The 19,280-nt window shown below is 40.0% G+C and overlaps 1 protein-coding gene across 3 annotated transcripts in view; it reads right to left on the bottom strand.

Annotated features, from left to right (window-relative positions):
• The window catches only part of LOC149138279 (phosphomevalonate kinase, peroxisomal-like), a 278,660-nt gene that overhangs the window by 67,774 nt on the left and 191,606 nt on the right, over window positions 1-19,280 (bottom strand). For all 3 annotated transcript variants that reach the window (XM_089452943.1, XM_089452942.1, XM_089452941.1), the window contains 2 exons: window positions 8,774-8,878; window positions 8,263-8,490 (listed from right to left, as the gene is read on the bottom strand). In XM_089452943.1, coding sequence (XP_089309069.1) covers window positions 8,263-8,490; window positions 8,774-8,878 — 333 coding nt within the window. The remainder of the gene's footprint in view (window positions 1-8,262; window positions 8,491-8,773; window positions 8,879-19,280) is intronic.

Here is a 19,280-nt window from a genome sequence, read left to right as displayed (position 1 = left end):
GGGTATATGAACCCGTATATGGTTTTCCTCCATGACAACCATGAGGGCACATCCATTTGTAAGATCCACCACCCTTTCCCCCTTCAAGTTTGGTCACATAGTTCCACAAGGGATTTGATGTACCTTTCCCATCTTGTGCTTCAGTGTCCTCTTCAAGTTCATCCCCTTCCTCTTCAAACCCTTCCTCCTCATCATACATTGGGTCACTACTATTAGGACCAAGTTCATCCCCTTCCTCTTCCCCTCTATTCCTCACCCTTGCCATCATTAAAACCAAGAGTGGAATGATACATAGAAGCCAAAAGAACACCATCTTGGAATATGGATATAGGTGGTGGACAACCTGTAAATAAAGGAGCAAGTAGAAACAATGGGAAAGAGTAGGAGAGAGAGGAGAAAAATACAATTTTTTTTTCAAAAAAACAAGGGAGTTTGGGGTTTGAACTTACCTCTTTAGCTCTTGTAGATGAAGTCCTCCAAGCTCTTGCTCCAAGCTCCTCCTCCTTCTCCTAGCTCCTCCTTCTTCACTCCTCCAAGCTCTCCTCTCTTCTCCTCTCCTTTCCTCTCTTCTCTTCTCCTCTCCTCTCTTCTCTTCTCCAACTCTCATAAACTCAAAGTGAGCAAATGAGAAGAGAATGGGGGCTTTATTCTTTTCTAAAGTCACCCTAAACTCACCCTAAACTCACCTAACCCACCCCCTCATGCTAGTTAAGTTAAACTTTAAAAGAAATTAAAAAAATATATATGTTTAATTCGCTGCCCGCGGGGTTGCGTCCGGGTTGCGCCTGGGTGGCGTGCGGGTGGCGTGCGCTTCCGGGCAGGTTGCGTGGCGCCACCCCGTTCCCGAAGCGTCTGCCGAACCGCGATTCTGGGGGGCCGCAACATGAAATGGCAGGAATCGTTTTTTTTGCCCGAAATCGCGCCACCTCCAAAACGGAATCGCGCTTCCAGTGGGGATTCCGGATCGATTCGCTCCGATCCGCGATTCTGCCTTTGGATCCGCGGGGGGGGGGCGATTCCTGCAACACTGGTCTAGAGTGTTCAACCTTTATAGCACTAATTTGTCTGGCATGATGTTCTTCCATGTCTTTTATTACTTTAACATTTTCTTCCTTTATGTTCATCAAGCAATGCTGCATGGAATTTATTTCTTCTTCATGATTCGCTTGCATGTTTCCAATTTCCGTTTCATGTTTAGTTTTCATGGCCTCAATTTCCTTAGCATGCTGATTTTGCGTGTCCTCAATCTCCTTATTACGTTTTTCCAAATGGGTGCGTAAAGTTTTAACATCATTGATAAGATTAGTTTGGTTGCTTTCCAGATTTTTCACCAGCATCTTTAAATCTTGTATTATTTGCTTTTGCTCCCCCTTTTCATTGTCATTTATCCCTGATTTTTCACTATCCTGAACTTGATCTGCAATATTTCCGGTGGATGACACATTCTGACCTTGAAATCTTTCTTCAACAGCTGAATTACTTTCTTTCTGTTCAACAATTTTAGAAGTAGAAGGCAAGCTGTTTGGACTATCATATCTATCTTTAAAAGCATTGAGAATGTCTTGTAAAGAAGTGAAAAAATCATTAGGAAAGTTATTAAACCAATTCAAGGCATCACCCTCTAAAGAACGGACAAATAGACGCATCTTGAAATCTTCATTATTATATTGAGGAAATCTACAGTATAAGATCATTACACAAGTAAACATGTTTAAATGCCTTTTAACAGCGACCGAATCATCACCCGAGAACTTAAGTAATTTACCAATGGCCTCTTTTGGAAGATCATGGAGATTATCAGTAAAATGACATGGTTTAAATGAATAATCCATGATGAACAATAAGGGATCAGATGGATGATAGAACTAGCTCTTTGCTCAAGAAAATCAAAAGATGAAAGAAGTGGAGTCGCCACTTGAACAATAAAACTGATTCTAAGATCCAAGAAGTAACCAACAAACAGATATGCGGGAGGCTTCTTGTCTGGGAAAAAATAAGAAAATGGAGTCGCCACCCAAAAAAGAAACACACCGAAGAGATGCTGCTGATATGTGATGAAAAGATGCCAAAATATTGAATCTGCCAGCTCAAATGAGAGATGAGAAGATGAGAAGATGAATATCGATGAAACTCCAGGAACAGAAAAACTCTGTCCCCGGCAACGGCGCCAAAAATGTTGTCGCGCAGATTGGCACGACAACGCTCGGACCGGGGGCTGTCACTCTGATCCCCGATCCCTCCGTTTGAGCCTGTCTCCCGCGGCTAAGGGGGGTAGACCCTGTGAGATGATGTGACCAACTGTCGACCAGTTGGTTGGGAGACACGAGACACGATGTAAAAAGGGCTCGATGGATTTGGTTAATTTAGCAGACCAGTGCCTTAAGAGATTGTTATTGAAATGATTACTTTTTAAATGATATAAAAAAAAATGGACCATGAACAGCAATCATCTATCATCAGCTAAAAACACAATGCTCCTAGAATGACAAAAACGATATCCAGCAGCTAAAAATTTGAAAAGATGAATGCTTCAAATCACCACGAGAATCATAAACCATCAACCAGATATCAATTTCGCATCTCGGCTTTAAAATTCAGCATGAAAGATATAGCATGAAAACCACTGAATCTGGCAAAAAATAATTTTCAAATTTTTTTTTTTTTTTTTTTTTTTATACTAAAAAGCCAAAATTCTAAATCTAAACCTAAACCCTAAAAATCCCTTTAAGAAATATTTTTTGGATTTTTATTTATTTTAAAACCAAAATAAAACAAAATTTTAAAATCTATTTAAAATCTAATTAAAATTTAATCTAGAACATAAAATTAAAAGCTATTCTAAACTCCTAAAAAATTTAACTATACCAAAAATGAACCTAAGTCTAAAACAACTAAATAAAATCTTCTTCTTCTTTTTTTTTTTTTTTTTTTTTTATTTCCTTTTAAAATCATAAAAATGAAATTTAAAATCTAAAAACATAAAAAATAAAACTAAACTAAGATTAAAATTAAACTACCATAAAAAAAACTTAAAGCTAAAACTTAAAACCTACGCTATACATTTGAAATACAAAATCTATGAATCGAAGCCCTAAACTACATGACCACGGCAAAACAAAAATCGATTTTTATGCCACGGATGTATACCCAAGCCGTCAGACAAAATGCAAACGCATAGAGAATGATCCACTGAGACGCGTCCCTAAATCGCAGAAGGTAACCACGCAGATATCATTCAAACAAACTGTAGTTTGAGACGGTTCCTGGAGAATATCGACGTTTGGAAATGGCAGATAAACTGAGCCGCAGATCAAGTCGAAATTTTAGCTGCCGGCGTGAGTAGTTTTCGATGCCCACGCGAATCCCCTTTTCACACCAAAAAAATGCGATTTCTGCAATGTCAAACTCGGCTTCTCCTGGACGAGACACCGGAAAAAATAAGGACTTGTGATGAGACGTATGCCGGAAATCATTTATGCACAGGTCGGTGGAAAACGCAGGTTCAGTCGGCAACGTTTTGGCAACGTATGATGGTCATCGAAATGCTGAATCACTACTGCGTGTTTATGTCCACAGATCAACGGATTTGAATCGATTTCTTCTGCTACGGAATACGCCCAAACCGTCAAACGAAATCAAAGCACCAATGCATACAAAATGATCACTGAATGACATCGATATACTTGAAATCTCATCTACCTGGCCCGTTTGAATGATTTCGATACCTGATACGTGAAAGCATTGACGGCAGACCACTGAAAAACGCAAAGCGTTCTGAAGATAATACCTGGCATGCGATATTTTTAAACAGAAATTGAAAGCGATTTGCGTTACTGCCTGAAGATTGCCGAAAGAAATCGATGGATGCTATTGTGCGAATGATTGATGACGGATTCACTAGTAAAGCCTGCGTAACTGTGGTTCAAGTCATGAAACGTTCTGATCACGTGAAACCGGTGAGGCTGACGGTTATTGCTTCTGCTTTCTCCAGCGATGATTGACAAAATGCGTGGATGCTCCTGACGTCTTCCCTCGCCAACACTTGAGAAACTTAAGATGATCATATGCGGATTCACAGAATTTTGATGGAGGAAAGACGGATGGCCCGTGCTGTGCGTTTGCGGTGTAAACCTTGACGGCAGCCCTGCGAAAAACGACAAAACCCTAATCAAAACTGCATAAAGCAAACTCTAAAACCCTAGAACAGAAAAAATTTAAACCCTAAGAGAGCTAATTAAATGTACAGATTTAGCCCCTTCACAGCCAAATTTAACAATAAGAACAGGAAAATTTCAAAGAAAAGAAATTTCAGATTGTCACTGCAAAAAAGAAACTTCAGAAATTCCCTCATGCAGATCAGAAAAATAAAACCGAATGATAGACCCAGGATCAAATCCACTGGGCTCAGCAGAAAATGCTTGTGGGAGCTCGCTGGTTCAGCCGAGAACTTCCCCTAACGCCCACCAAATCTTCTTCAGCAAGGGTTTTTCTGCACAGCTCAAAAACAACCATCAGTAAAGAGGGCAAGAATGTTGCTAGATCTCAGGAAGTAATGGAGATACCTGCCATTACTTCAGAAACCCTAACAGCACCCAAACCCTAGCAAGTGAGCAAGATACCTGTACCCACAATACTCTACAAAAGCTATTATTAACAGCTGAAAATAACATATGCAGAAAATCAAAACAATCTCACAGCATTTCAAGAGAGTAACACCAGCAAGATATGGACCCCAAAGTCTTCTTTATTAACCAAAAACAAATTTACAAGAGAGCTTCTTCAGTCTTTGACTCACAGATCGAATGATTTGAAATGACCCCCTAAGACCCTATATAAAGGAAATGATCCTAACGGCTAGTTCGAGTGATCCATGTAGAAATGATCTCGACCGTTGATGAGGATCAAGACATCTCTTGATCTCATCCGTCAATTTATTCACTTAAAATATTATTATTTTATTAGTTAGGGTTTTTGCTTGATTTTTTAATTTTTTATTATTTTTCATTATTTTATTATTTTTATTCATTTTTTAATTTTTTAATTCATTTTAAAATGGATCACTGAACTAAACCTTCGGAAACATCACCTAGGACCTAGGACTTAGGACTCATGAGGGGATTTAAAACATTTCTCGACCCTCAGGACACATTACATCATGACTTTTACAAAAATACATCTTAAGGGACAAACCCATTTAATACAGACCCTCACAAAACACCCAGCTCTGCGACACAATGATAATCTAGCAGATCAACACACTAGGATTCTCCTAAAGTTCTAATGACAAAATCAATCCCGGCTTTGGGGTCAGGTTTGAAGGAAAACTCTGCCGATCCGTGGATCGGTGAGACAAAAAACCTTCCGGGACGTAGATTATCATCAGAAAGTTAGGTCCACCTAGGCAAATTACATACATGACCTCATGCTAAGATTATTTACAGTTAATACATGCAGACTAGGTTTACAATCAAAAAGATCAAACTGCTGATGATGGCAGGATGGCACGGACATGCTAATCAGGTGCTGCTTCTTTCTGTCAAGAAAAACGGGGTGCACTGCATGGGTAGTTGACCAGTAGGGGTCAACAGTCCCTAAGTCTAAACTTAGGAAAAATAAAATATTAATGTGAATTAATATAAAACTGTGTTAGAATGGTCCAAAGTCATGGATCAAGCCAGATCTTATCTTAGCCGTTGATTAGGAACTTAATCTCGGTCGTTAATTTGTCAACGAGAAAAGTGTAAGAGGAGGCTTGAGGGTCACTTGGAGAACACACTGAGGGAGACCAGTTAGTTCAATTTCTGGAGCAGGGTTAGCTAAGAAATTGAACCAGTGGTCTGGTGAGCAGTCAGGAGGCAGCAATTACGGAGCAGAGAAGCGGGATCATCCACAGGAGATCAGCACTGAGGTAGGGGAGGCAGACGCAGGGCTTTTCAGGCAGACGCAGAGGCAGCAGAAGACTGCGCAATCGCTAGTTGGGCCTACGTGGGTGAAGCAGAGAGGCCCAAGGCTGGCACAGTCAAGCATTGGCTGACGCAGAGGGTTTGAGAGCCACGCAGAGGTCAATCGGGCTGACGCTGGGATTGGGAGAAGTGCTAGAGAGTTATTTCTCTCTGTGGGTAAGCCAGTTTGGCACCCTGTTGTACTGAAGAATTGTTGAATAATAAAATCCTCCCTTGCTGCACCGGTTTTCCCACATTGAGTTTTTCCGAGGACTGTTGTCCAAAATATCTGTGTCAATGTGTTATCCCACATTGAATTTTTTTGGGGACTATTGTCCAAAATATCTGTGTCAATGTGTTAATGCTTGTGCATATTTTGTTTCTGTATTACGGTGTGATATCTGCAGTAGTATTTATTTTAATGTTTATTGAAGTAATTTCATAAATAGCTTATTGTGGAATAAGTAGGAAAAATAAATCAATTGCTGCAGTGATATAATTTTCACACCCAATGATTATATGGCCTCTCCATCTGCATCCCAATTAAACCAGAATGGCGTAGTGTTGTGTAATGCCTCTCTCCCAGCCTCCAAATAAGATAAAAATCCTTCCTAGGGTGGCACTCAAGGTCCACTGAAGAGAAAGTTGAGCTTCACTCCTTCAAAAGCTCTTGTGCTACGCAGCACTTGTAACTCAAGAGAACAGCTAGAGTAACAATGGATAATCAAATGTCAAAAAGCCCCAAAAATGAGAGCCTCACCTCCAATTTATAGCTAGCCATCCCTCATGCTCCTTGTGGGCTCTACCCATCAAATTCCCTTTCTCACCCAATTTTAATTCCTCCAAGGGGTGTGTATTCCCTTGGAGTGGCCCCCACTCTCCACTTCTCATTGAATTTCTTGTCTTTTCTAATGTTTGGGGTGGCATGTTTATAAATTTCTTTTTTTCCCCCACTTTTCCTAAGTTTATATGCCAAATATTTATGAGCTGCCAAAAATTGCAAAATTGATAATTCCCTTGGCAAAATTATTAATTGGGGACATTACAATCCCAGAAACCTTTTCCTTAGAGAAATTGTTCAGATCAACAAGAGATACATCTAGTCCTTACAGTCTAAAACAAGATCAAAACTAATCATAGACAATCCAGGTTAAACCTGGTCAAACAGAGATAAGTAGCTCACAAAATCAGTCTGCACAGAAGATATTGATTCTACCCAGATTTGGTCTTCTGTCCAGATATATGCATGCTTCAGATTCAGCCCTCTGTCAAGGTATATGTCTGGTACAGATTCGGCCCTCTGCCAGGATGTATGACTGCTACAGATTCGGCCCTTTGCCAAGACATTAGAGTGCTACATACTCAGTCCTTTGCCAAGACATAAGACTGCTACAGATTCGGCCCTTTCAGAGATGATTTGCTTGTATTCGTTCTGTCCAGAAGCTTGTTTTCCTTAGATTCGATCTGCTTATGAGATGACTATCATTCTGCTTCAGGAAACTCTCCCATGTGATCCGGATTGGTTGAATAGAGATGATCCGAATTACACTTTGAAGTAGGCCGAATGGTCTTTGTATAGAGGTTAAATGAGCCCGAATAGACACAACTCTAGGACTGGGCCAACTTGAAGCTGACCTTACTTTTGGAGGCAAAAATACATAATTTTAAAATTCAAATTTCACACTTTTTGAAGCCAACATGAAGAACATGTCTTGAATTTATTATTACATTTATTTGGGGGGCTAAAACAACAATTATGAAGACTGACCATGGCTACAAAATTCAACATGAGCATTGAGCAAAAGAACCTTGCCTCCGAACAGAAGTGCCAAAGCTCGTTTGCATCACCACTATATGGACGTATGTGGGAGCTTGAGAAATGTAAACCATGTGTCTTATACCCTCTATTGAAATCACCATCATCCACCTGCACCAAAACCCTAAACCACTCTACACTCCAAAGTCGTCACACCACCAAAGCCATTTTCAAGAGAGAGAGATTGTTGTTATCTCTATGAATTTCACGTTTTATCATCCTATAGCATTCATGAAGAAACTACAGAAAGAGGGAAAATAGTGATCTGAATATAGATATCTACGTGTATAATACCATGTGCCTTCCATGATCAACTATGGAAAAATAATCTGCATTTAAGTCTTGGTTTAATAGTTGAAGTTCGTAAGGAATCACGTACTTTGATATGATAAGACAATGTAATTAGAACAAAAAGTAAGCATTTTAAGTTGAAACTAGGTTATCCATTTGCCAATTTCACATGAATGTGGATGTTTATGAGCACCATGAAACCTTGATATTTACCTTTTCAGCTAAAATCCTGCTACAGTTCTCTAAGACATTTTGATAAATCTGTTCCTGTTCTTGGGAAATATTTTTTAACAACAGTAATTCTCTCTCCACAGCCGCATTTGCTTCTGCTAACTTTTTCCAAATTACTTGAGAATTTTGGGGATCTTTCTTCCTCCATGATTGAACTGCACCTACCATAGATGGAGTACAAGAGCCACCATATCCTGGTTCCCCCAATATCTGAAAAAAAATAGTTCCATCAAAAGTCAAGACAAAAAAATCAGCTACAAAACAAAATCTATTCAAGATCTGATTAAGATTTCCTCGAGTTGTTCATATAAAGAGAATATCTATTCTTAATAAATATTAATGTACGTAGGATCCATTCTTAAACTGGTCTAAGAATGTAATTACCCATCAAAGGTCCCTTACATGAAATCTAACCAGCATTTTACATTTTGTGTTATGCATCAGCTGCTCAGCAAATATATCTTAAACTAATTCAAAGTTCAATGAGACTCACCAGAGACATATATGGTGGTAAAGCATACTCAATCCTTTCATTGTCCCATGTAATTGATTTTATCTCACTCATAGCCTGCAAGAATGACTTACTTTCCCTGCTAACCTGCAGATATTGGAAACCAGATAGTAAGCCTCTGAACATGGTTTAAATTAACTGCTGTGAACCAAGGTTACTTGGGAGCAGGAGCAGGAGCGACATTTTCAAAAGCTCCCAATTTGGGAGCGAATCGGGAGCGAATTTTTATATAATATATATTTTTATATATTTTGATGCATATATGTCAATAAAAGCATGTAGAATGATGAATTAGATATAAAAAGCATAAAAACATGGATTGAACCATAAAATATCATTCATCTAGAAGTTATAATCCTCATCAACCACGTCCACAAGTTAGTGACATACAACATATCGAGTCTCATGATTTATCAATCCTAAAGTTTCAAGCTTTCAAAATTCGATATATAACATTTATCATCATTGATTGTTAAAGTTGTAACGTGTACTTGTAACCATTACCATTACCAAGTAACCAAAAGATAACAAAGAATATCTAACATGAAATGAAACGTTTCAACTTTCAACTTTCACAAAGCATCATATTCATAATTCATTTCCAATGAATTATAATTACCAACTTCAAACTTCAAACTTAAATTGTCATATATTGATTACAGAAAATATCATAATAAATATGAAAGAGTCAACAGTTATAAAAACTACTAGAAACTATAAAATACAAGTAAATCTATTATCTCTTGCTAATGCTTGGGCCTCTTTTCGCCACGAGAAATGTCTAATTTCTGAGAAAGCATGTAGAATGATTAATTAGTTATAAAAGGCATAAAAACACGGATTAAACCATATAACATCAATCATGTAGTAGTTACAATCTTCATCAACCACAAGTCAACAAGTTACAAGTTTTGATTTACATAGCATGTAAGGGTGCACATAACCAAACTGGCATCGAGTGCAATCCATCTCTGAACTGAAAATACATCAACAAATGGCCTCTAGATGGCCTCTATCATCCAAAAAAATCATGCAACAACAAATACCTACATATCATCAAAATCATTGCCTATCTTGGGATCCTTGTCATTAATATCACTGTCTAAGCATTAACATAAGATAGAAAAAACGTAGCATGTCAAGTCAAGATTTTGAGAGTGATGGCTACATTTTTAGTAGGGTCATGATAAAGGAATTCAACAACCAATGTCACTAACATCAAGGTACATACAGGGATTGGTGCTCTTGACGAGTTCCATACCCTAGTATATGACAAAATCCAATGGAAACATTGCAATCCCCCAATCCTGAAATCCTGAAAAATAGACAAGTCTGTTGGATTTTGAGTGAGATCTAAAATTCTACTTTCTCCATATGAAATCCAATGAGGTTGGACCCACTCTCAAACATCCTGAGTCATTTCATGGTAATGTTAAAAAGTTAGGTAAAAGGATGAAAATGAAAGATAAAGGAGAATGTCACTTTTACTGTAAGAATTTAACTTTACCATGAATTTCATATCAATACTAGGGCCATAGGCTTGATCATTAGGCTGTCATGTTGAGAAATCTGGGGGCAGCAACATAGGTTGATTTATCTTCTTTGAAAATTGTTTGTGGTGTATTTTTACTTCACTTAATTAGCTTCTTCTTTTACTTGTTTATTATTAATGTTTTCTTCATCAAACAACTACCAAACCATAAAGAACAATAAGACAAAGGACACAAGATATAGGTGATCAGCCAGGGCCAAAACCTCTCCAAATCTGAGAGGAAAAACCACAAGAATTCTTCTTCTTATAGAATCTTCAATTGACAAATTCCAAGACCTAGACCCTTGACCAAAACTCCTCCAAGACCAAGTCAAACCTTGCCTTTTTCTGATCAAGTTAAAGTCAACCTCTTCTTGATGTTGCTGCAATATCTCCTGCATCCTTAACCTTCGGTCTTGCAACATTAATCTGAAACTTTCGGCCTCTCTTTTGTTGAAATATGTAACTAGGTTCGGTCTTCATAATGACATATGTAATCATGATTTTCTCTTTGAAGATATTGTCAACAAGGAGTATCTTCACAAGTAAGTACCTTTATATCCACTTCTGAATCTATCAAAATGACTTCATTTTCCAAGGAAAGCAACACATTGGTTGGGTCATCAAACTTTCTTGCATAGAAGAAGAGGAATGATTTGATCCTCATAGAAAATGAAGTTGTCAATCATGTTAAAGGTTCAAATACTAAACTTCCATAGGAAGAAGTGTTGAGAAATCTAGGGCATTATCATTAGGTGATTTCTCTTCTATTAGTGGCTACTTGTGAATGCTTTTACTTGTTTAGATTAGTCTCTTCTTCCTGTTAGATTATTAGTGTTCTTCTTCATCAAACAGTAACCAATGCATGAACATAAATACACAAGAGACACATAATGTGGGCTATAAGCAAGGGCCAAAACCTCTCACTCTTTGAGAGGAAAACCCGCACAAATTCTTCTTATAGAGATTCCAATTGACGAATACCTAGACCAAGGCCCTTGACCTATTAACCACTCCAAGACCAAGACACCGGTTCTCATGATTGTCTTCTCTTCCTATTGACTCCTCGAGTCCTCTTCCTCTTTGATCTTCTGAGGATTGAGACATTGACACCACTAAGTGTGGAAATTTCTGAATCTAACAAATCAAAATCCCTACTGCATTATCTGGTTTGTTATCTCCTACTTGTTCTTTGCATTAACATGTTATTTATTAATATAAATACCGAAATAAACACAAATGCAGCCTTCACACATATACTGATCAACAACTGAAATAACTGAGACAACATAAGGGACACCGTTATTTTTGGACAATCGTCCCCGGAAAAACCCAAAGCGGGAAAACTGGTGCAGCACAAGAGGGTTGTATTATTATGCAGTTTTCTGAATAAATCTAAGGTGTCAGAAATGGCTCACCCTTTAGAGATTTTCCTTGGCAAAAGTACCTTGCTCTGGAGACAGACGTTCCGGTTGATCAGCAACCGGATGATGAGCCCCACAGTGACTTCGATTGTTCCTCAGCTGGACAGCGAAAGCTGCTCCAAGCTTCTCTCTAGAACCGCGTCACCCTCCAGGGACTGTGTAACCCTCTATGGCTCAGCGTCTACGTCTCAACTCTCAGTTTGCCCCACGAAAACACCATAGCACAGCTCTTTCTGCCCAATGTCAGCTCTGCTAGCCTTTGCGTCTGCCTACGTCAGCTTCTCGGCCTCCTACGTCCTCAACGCTGGCCCTCCAAGCTTTTGCATTAGCCTAGGTTGCCTCTGCGTTGTCTCTCCGACACTCTCTCTAACTCTCTTCTATGTATTCTTGAGCTTCTGCCGAACTGCCCCTCGCTGCAACAGATCACTAACTCGATTTTTCAACAAACCTTGCCCCAGAAAATAGAATTGATTGATCAATTTGGTGTGTCTCCAACTGACCCTCAAGCCTCCTCTTATACTTTTCCTATTGACGATTCAACGGCCGAAATTAAGTCCCAAATCAACGGCTAAGATTAGAACTGGCTTGATCCTCGTCTCTTAGAACTTTCTCATGCATATTATATTAATACACATTAATATTTTAACTTTCCTAAATTTAGACTTAAGAACTCATTAAAAATATTATTTATTTTAATATCTCTTCATCCGGGTAGAATTTCTCCAAACGATTTCTGGGTTTTAGATATCTTATGTGCCTTAACCTCTCCACTAATTTTCATGGCTAGAGCACATCTGGTGCTACCAAAAATCAACACTCCCTCTTGGTGAGGAATGTACTCTGGTAATGCTTCACCATAGAAACATCACACTAATCCTCCGCACTGGTACCTTTGCTGATGCTTGGCCTGCTGTCTCACATCCTGTGCACTGCTGCTTCCCGTACTACTACCCATGACACTACCACTGCCACTGCCACTGCTACATCTATACTGCAGCTCCCTCTCAATATGTTGCATCATGCTGCCCATAGCACTGCCATTGCTAACTGTTGCACTGCAACTCAGTTACCGAGAAGTAAGTAACTAACCTTCTCCCAAATACTGACATCCCGGTCAGACTGGAAGCCCCATGATGCTGAAGCTAAGTTGCACGAAATGGGGAAACGGTACGAGTTTCCAAAACGAGCACGAGTACGAAACGTGACCCCCCCCCCCAAATTTTGGAAACGGGGTAATGCAATATATATATATATATATTAGGATATTTAAGAAATATGTGCAATCATAAATCATCTATGATACATTCTAATTTATTACATTATGATTAAATTGTCAATTGTTAATGCATAAACTATAAGTCTCTAAATTTACATCACATTTACTCATGAATGATCACATAATGAAAATAGCAATATCCAAAATCAGCCACGAGAAATTTCTAATTTCTTGTCTCGTGCTTGATTGGGAGTCTCCTCCTACATAGTCGAATGACCTTAGTGCTCTTGATTAAATACAAGTTCCATACCGTAGTACCCTACATGCTCTTGATTAGTGGGAGTCTCCCCTGCATAGAGGGCTTGGTTATCTTGATTAAATACAAGTTCCATACCCTAGCACATGACAAAATCCAATGGAAACATTGCAATCCCCCCAATCCTGAAATCCTGAAAAATAGATAAGTCTGCTAGATTTTGAGTGAGATCTAAAATTCTACTTTCTCCATATGAAATCCAATGAGGGCAAACCCACTCTCAAACATCCCGAGTCATTTCATGGTAATGTTAAAAATTTAAGTAAAAGGATGAAAATGAAAAATAAAGGAGAATGTCACTTTATGTAACATTACCATGAACTGCATATCAACACTAGGGCCATAGGCTTGAACATTAGGCTCCCCACTCAAAAAAATCCTCTTTTTTATAACTTGAGAGGCATCTAGAAGCATCCAAAAGATATTTCAATCGTCCAATAAGAAATTACAAGCAAAAAAATTATAAAAAAATACAAGAAAAAATCAAGTTCGAAGAAGAAACTCCGTCGTACGGCTTAAAAACTCATTTCCGGTCGTCCTGGCCACGTTTCCTCCTCAAGAAACAGGCTAGTACGGCCGGAAACGAGTTTCCAGGCCGTACGGTACAAGTTTCCTCGTTTCCATTTCGTTTCTGGCCTGAAACGGACCCTTCTCCAATGTTTCCTCCAACTTAGTGCTGAAGCTACCTCGGTTGCTATCCTGTGCTCCCTCTGCTGCCACTGCGTTGTTGCAAACACCTCTATGCCTCGCACTGCTGCAACCTCCATTGCGCTGCCTCAGATTTCTGCACTCTAGCCCTGCCTTGCTACTCCATCACACTTTGCTCCACCCGACACCTGTCATCATGCTACTATCGTTAAGGGCCCGTAGCCGGATGTGATCCAAGAGTTTGGGTACCTCAAGGATCCTGCCCCTAGCATGTAGACATCCTAACTACAACTCGATGTCACCCCACCTCTTCTCTAGAGGTGCATGAGCACTCAAGGCACAATCGTCATCAATCTTGACCTCTTTCTCTGCCTTAGCTGGAGTTGCCTTTGAATCAGAAGCTTCTCCCTTGCCTTTCTTCTTGGGACACTAGGATGCATAATGACCTAAATCTCCACAATTGAAGCACTTGAGCTTGGAGATATCCTTCTTCTTCCCCTTCCCTTGTTGTCCCGCAGATGCTAGAGTAGCATCCTCCTCCTCCTCTTTCTTGACTCGAACTCCCTTACCACTACTCCCCGCCTTGGTCATCCTCCTGATCTCTTCCTGTCGAAGAGCTGCCCACGTCTCCTCCCAACCGGGAAGAGTAGGCCTACCCAAAATACTTTGGACAAATGTCTCCTACTCCTCTAAGACTGCATTCAAGGCAATCCTAACCATAAACTTTGGATCGGGTGTAGACCCCACGGAAGTAAGTTGGTAGCGAATCTCCTGCAACCTGAGAAGGAATGGATTTATCTGCTCTCCCTTATGCATTTGATATAACCTCAGCTGATTCTCCAATAGCATCTTCCACTGCACGGAAGAGCCCTGGTATAACGTGGTCATGGACTCCCTCTGAGTCCTGATTTCCCTCCTAGAAATCCTCTAGCCAGTTGTTGAACCGCTCCTCTCCAATCCTCCTTGCAACTACAACTCAGATCTGGATTCCTTGGCTAAAAATCCGTCGAGGTAGTGATTCCCTCTACCTTGGTTCCGTCTCCTTAGACATTGTTCTGTACTGACAGAACCAAAGTCCCACCAGCTCCTCAAATCACAATCTACACAGCTCCCTTAGCCCCGGCAACTGAAGAATCTGAGCCCTTTTGGCTCTCCACAATCACAGTGAGAGCTGGATCAACTCCTCCTGGCCACAGCATCAATCCTACTTAATTGAGAAAGATAACTTGGAACTGCATAGGCTTGATCTGCCCCCCTCTGCCTCTACGCTGGCCTGGACAGTTGACACAGCTACTGCGTGGGCTCCTCCCAACTATTGTGTCTTCTTCTCCTGGCTCAAAATGCTGACATCACCTTCTTTTCATTGTGTCACTCTTCCTTCTACGTCTCTAGCTCTAGAACAACGCTATCTATTGGGACAGCTGCTTCTCTGCTGCAAACTCTCAGAATTCCCGATTGATGCCTTCAATCGCTATGATCTGCAATCGCTTTGATACCATGTGGAAATTTCTGAATCTAACACATCAGAAATCCCTACTGCATTATCTGGTTTATTATCTCCTACTTGTTCTTTCCATTAACAAGTTATTTATTAATATAAATACCGAAATAAACACAAATGCAACCTTCACACATATACAGATCAACAACTAAAATAACTGAGACAACACAAGGGACACCGTTATTTTTGGACAATCATCCCCGACAAAACCCAATGCGGGAAACCTGGTGCAGCAGATGAGCGTTTTATTATTATGCAGTTTTCTGAATACAACTAGGGTGCTAGAAATGGCTCACCCTTTAGAGATTTTCCTTGTCAAAAGTACCTTTCTCTGGAGACAAATATTTTGGCTGATCAGCAACCGGATGATGAGCCCCACAGTAACTTCTATTGTTCCTCAGCTGCATAGCGAAGGTTGTTCCAAGCTTCTCTCTGGAACTGCGTCACCCTCTATGGCTCTGCAGTTGCCTCTCAACTCAGTCTACCCCACGAAAACACCACAGTGCAACTCTTTCTGCCCAGCGTTAGCTCTGCTAGCCTCTGCGTCAACTTCTCGGCCAACTGCGTCCTCAGCACTGGCCCTCCAAGCCTCTGCGTCAGCTCTCGCTGCCTCTGTGTCAGCTCTGGCTGCCTCTGCGTCAACCCAGACTACCTCTGTGCTGTCTCTCCGGAACTCTCTCAGCCTCTACGCTATGTATTCTCGACCTTCTGCCCCTCGCTGCAACAGATCACTAACTCGATTTCTCAACAAACCCTACCCGAGAAAATCGAATTGACTGATCAATTTGGTGTGACTCCAACTAACCCTCAAGCCTCCTCTTTTCCTGTTGATGATTCAATGGTTGAGATTAAGTCCCTAATCAATGACTAAGATTAGAATTGGCTTGATCCTCTTCTCTTAGAACTTTCTCACCCATATTATATTAATAGACATTAATATTTTAATTTTCCTTAAGTTTAGACTTAGGAACTCATTAAAAATATTATTTATTTTAATATCTCTTCATCCGGATGGAATTTCTCCGAACAAGTTATGGGTCTTGGAGATCTCATGTACCTCAACCTCTCCACCAATTTGCATGGCTAGAGCACATCCGATGCTACCAAAAATTAACACTAAGATCTCATCTATATCTCTTCGCTTAAGACCTTATTGTCATCATCAACGAATTGTGGTTGTACCAAACTGTTATGTCCTCAAGACTATATCTCTGATCCAAGAAAGAGAGACCTTTGAACTTTTTCTTTGTATCTTTGATCCAAACTTCCTTACTATGGTTAGCCCAGAAAATATCATCGTTGTCTCTTCCTTCTCTAGCCGAGTTCCATCCGAATTGAACCTTACATACTGAACTGTGGTATCCGAACTGTGCCTTCTACATTGAACTGTGGCATTGATCCTTCATACGAATCTGAGAAGGTATTCTAAACTTGTCCCTTTATTAGGCCACTGAAATCCAAGCTTGTCTTCTATTACTGCAATCCAAAAAATCAGAGATAGATAACCGAACTTCATTTTGTTATTAACTTATTACCCATCCGAAGTCATAAAGATATGCGAAGATCTCACTATGGAAATGCAAAGTGTGTTCACGCCTATATATAGTGGTTTCCCTCTATAAATAAGCCAACATGATTTCTCGAATAGATGTGTCTCCATATAGGTTGAACCAACATGAGTTTCTTATGCATCTTGAGGCCGACATCAAAAGGAGGATTAGTGTTTTTGTCGTTGGAGGGCTTTCTAGACATTTTATAGACTCATATACATTGTTATTTCCCCAAGAAGGGTTCTTCATACATGACATTGACTCCTTGACTCTAATGACAAATCCTAAGGCTATCAATTGGAGCCATATAAATAAAATCTCTTGCTCATGAAACCCATGAAGCAAGGTATTACAAAACTAATTTTACTCTCTTCATTTCGTCATTTACAAAGATCATAATTACATGTCATTATGAAAACCCAACCTAGTTACATTTTACAACAAGAAGCTCAAGCACGTGCAAAGTATATGAAAGGGGAAGTAAGGGCTCAAAGGACTCCCTCTGAAGCTCTGCGCTGCCTCTGCGTGAGCTTACGCTGCCCAGCTTGGCCTCTGCACTGCCTCTTCTGGATCTCTCTTTGCCTCCTTTGCGATGTATTCTTGGATCAGGAAATCTCCCTCTGGAACTCTCCCTTCCTCTCACTGCAAGAAATCTCCTTGATTGATTCTCTAGCAACTGTTGCACTGCCCTCTCTAAGGAATTCAATCTCTTGATATCTCTATCAAAGTGTTTTCCAAATGCCCATTAAGCCTCTTCTTATAATCCTCTCGTTGATCAACCAACAGCCCAGATTAGATTCTAATCAATGGCTCAAATCATTTTGGCTTGATCCTTGTCTTCTTCTACAAGTTTGACCCCCAGTTTAATTAATACCCTTTAATTATTTTAATTTCTTAAGTTTAGACTTAGGCATCCATTAAAAATAATTAATTATTTTAATAAAACTGTCTCTGGGTGGAATTTCCCAAAACAATTTCTGGGTATTCTGGAATACATGTGTTCTAGCCTCCCTGCAAATTTTGAGGCTTAGAGCACATCCGTTGTTATCAGAAATCAACAACTACGCCCCTTGGCTTTGCTAGAAATTAGCCTAGACGAAGGAGTTGAGATTTGAGTGAAAGCTTCTCAACTCGAGACTTGCCCCCAAGGCCACACCAAGTGGATTAAATATTTTATCCACGTTAGCATAGATGTGGAGTAGGCGGCAACAGAGATCATGATAGATGGGGAGATGGTAAGGATGGCCCTAAATGGTTTCATTAAGCCATGGGCTCCTTTCTTTGAGGGCATTGTGGCACAAGAGAAACTTCCTGATTGGGGCAGAGTGTGGGATGATCTCATCCAGGAAGAGATTTGGGAGAAATATTTGTCAACAAACCACCAAATGGGCGATGATGAGAATCCTGCTCTTACTAGTTAGGCAAGGGGAAGGGGAAGGTCAACAAGGATATAGATGGAGAGGCTACTTCACAAGCTAGAAAGAAAGAAGATCTGAGCAGAGTAAAATGCTTTGTGTGCCACGAGTGGCCATTATGCCTCATAGTGTTCGAACAAGAAGAAGAGTAAGGGAAAGGTGCAGCAGGTTGCAACATCTACAGATACTCAAGTCAATGAGTTTGTTGCAAGATTTGAGGAGTTCTCATTGGTGTCTTGCCTTTCTAGCACTATAGTCAAGGGTGCATGGTTTGTGGACAGTGTTACTTCTAGACACATGAAGGGAGCACAGGGGATTTTCACCAATTTATCGAAGGATGACTCAGATGTACATGTGGAGCTTGGTAACAATGCCATGTATGGTGTGGAGGGAGTTGGGGCCATTCAATTTCAGCTGGAGTCAAGATGTCCTCTGGAGGTGACAGATGTATTGTATGTTCCAGGGATAACCAAGAATTTACTCTCTGTCTCAGCCATGGAAGACAAGGGATATGTGGTCTATTTCCGAAATGGACAGGCACTTGTCAAGCCGACAGCCTGGTTATTTTCACTGTAACACTAAGGTTACCTATGGCCTTCATTGTCTCGTATCACATCATAATAGCAGAGTTGTTTGGTGAACTCCCTCATCTTATAGCAGAATTGTTTAGTGACCTATCTCCCTAGTTTTATCAGCTGGAACTATTTGCAGTAAGTTGTAACATTAACCTTTTATAGTTATTTCCAGACATTAATATAGTCTCATTTCACTTCAGATCACTGCTAGCTTGTTTGACTGGGATTCCTTTTAAAAAATCATAGTCACAATATTGGGACATTATATAGTATTAATGGCACTAAGAGTCCTTTCAAGGTAGTACATGCATGC

Source organism: Pinus tabuliformis, chromosome X (assembly GCF_031772625.1).
Source record: "Pinus tabuliformis cultivar Carrire ecotype Pingquan chromosome X, CPIR1, whole genome shotgun sequence".
NCBI lineage: Eukaryota > Viridiplantae > Streptophyta > Pinopsida > Pinales > Pinaceae > Pinus > Pinus tabuliformis.
The sequence above is the reverse complement of the archived record's forward strand: the minus strand, read 5'-3'. Positions and strand labels throughout refer to the sequence as shown.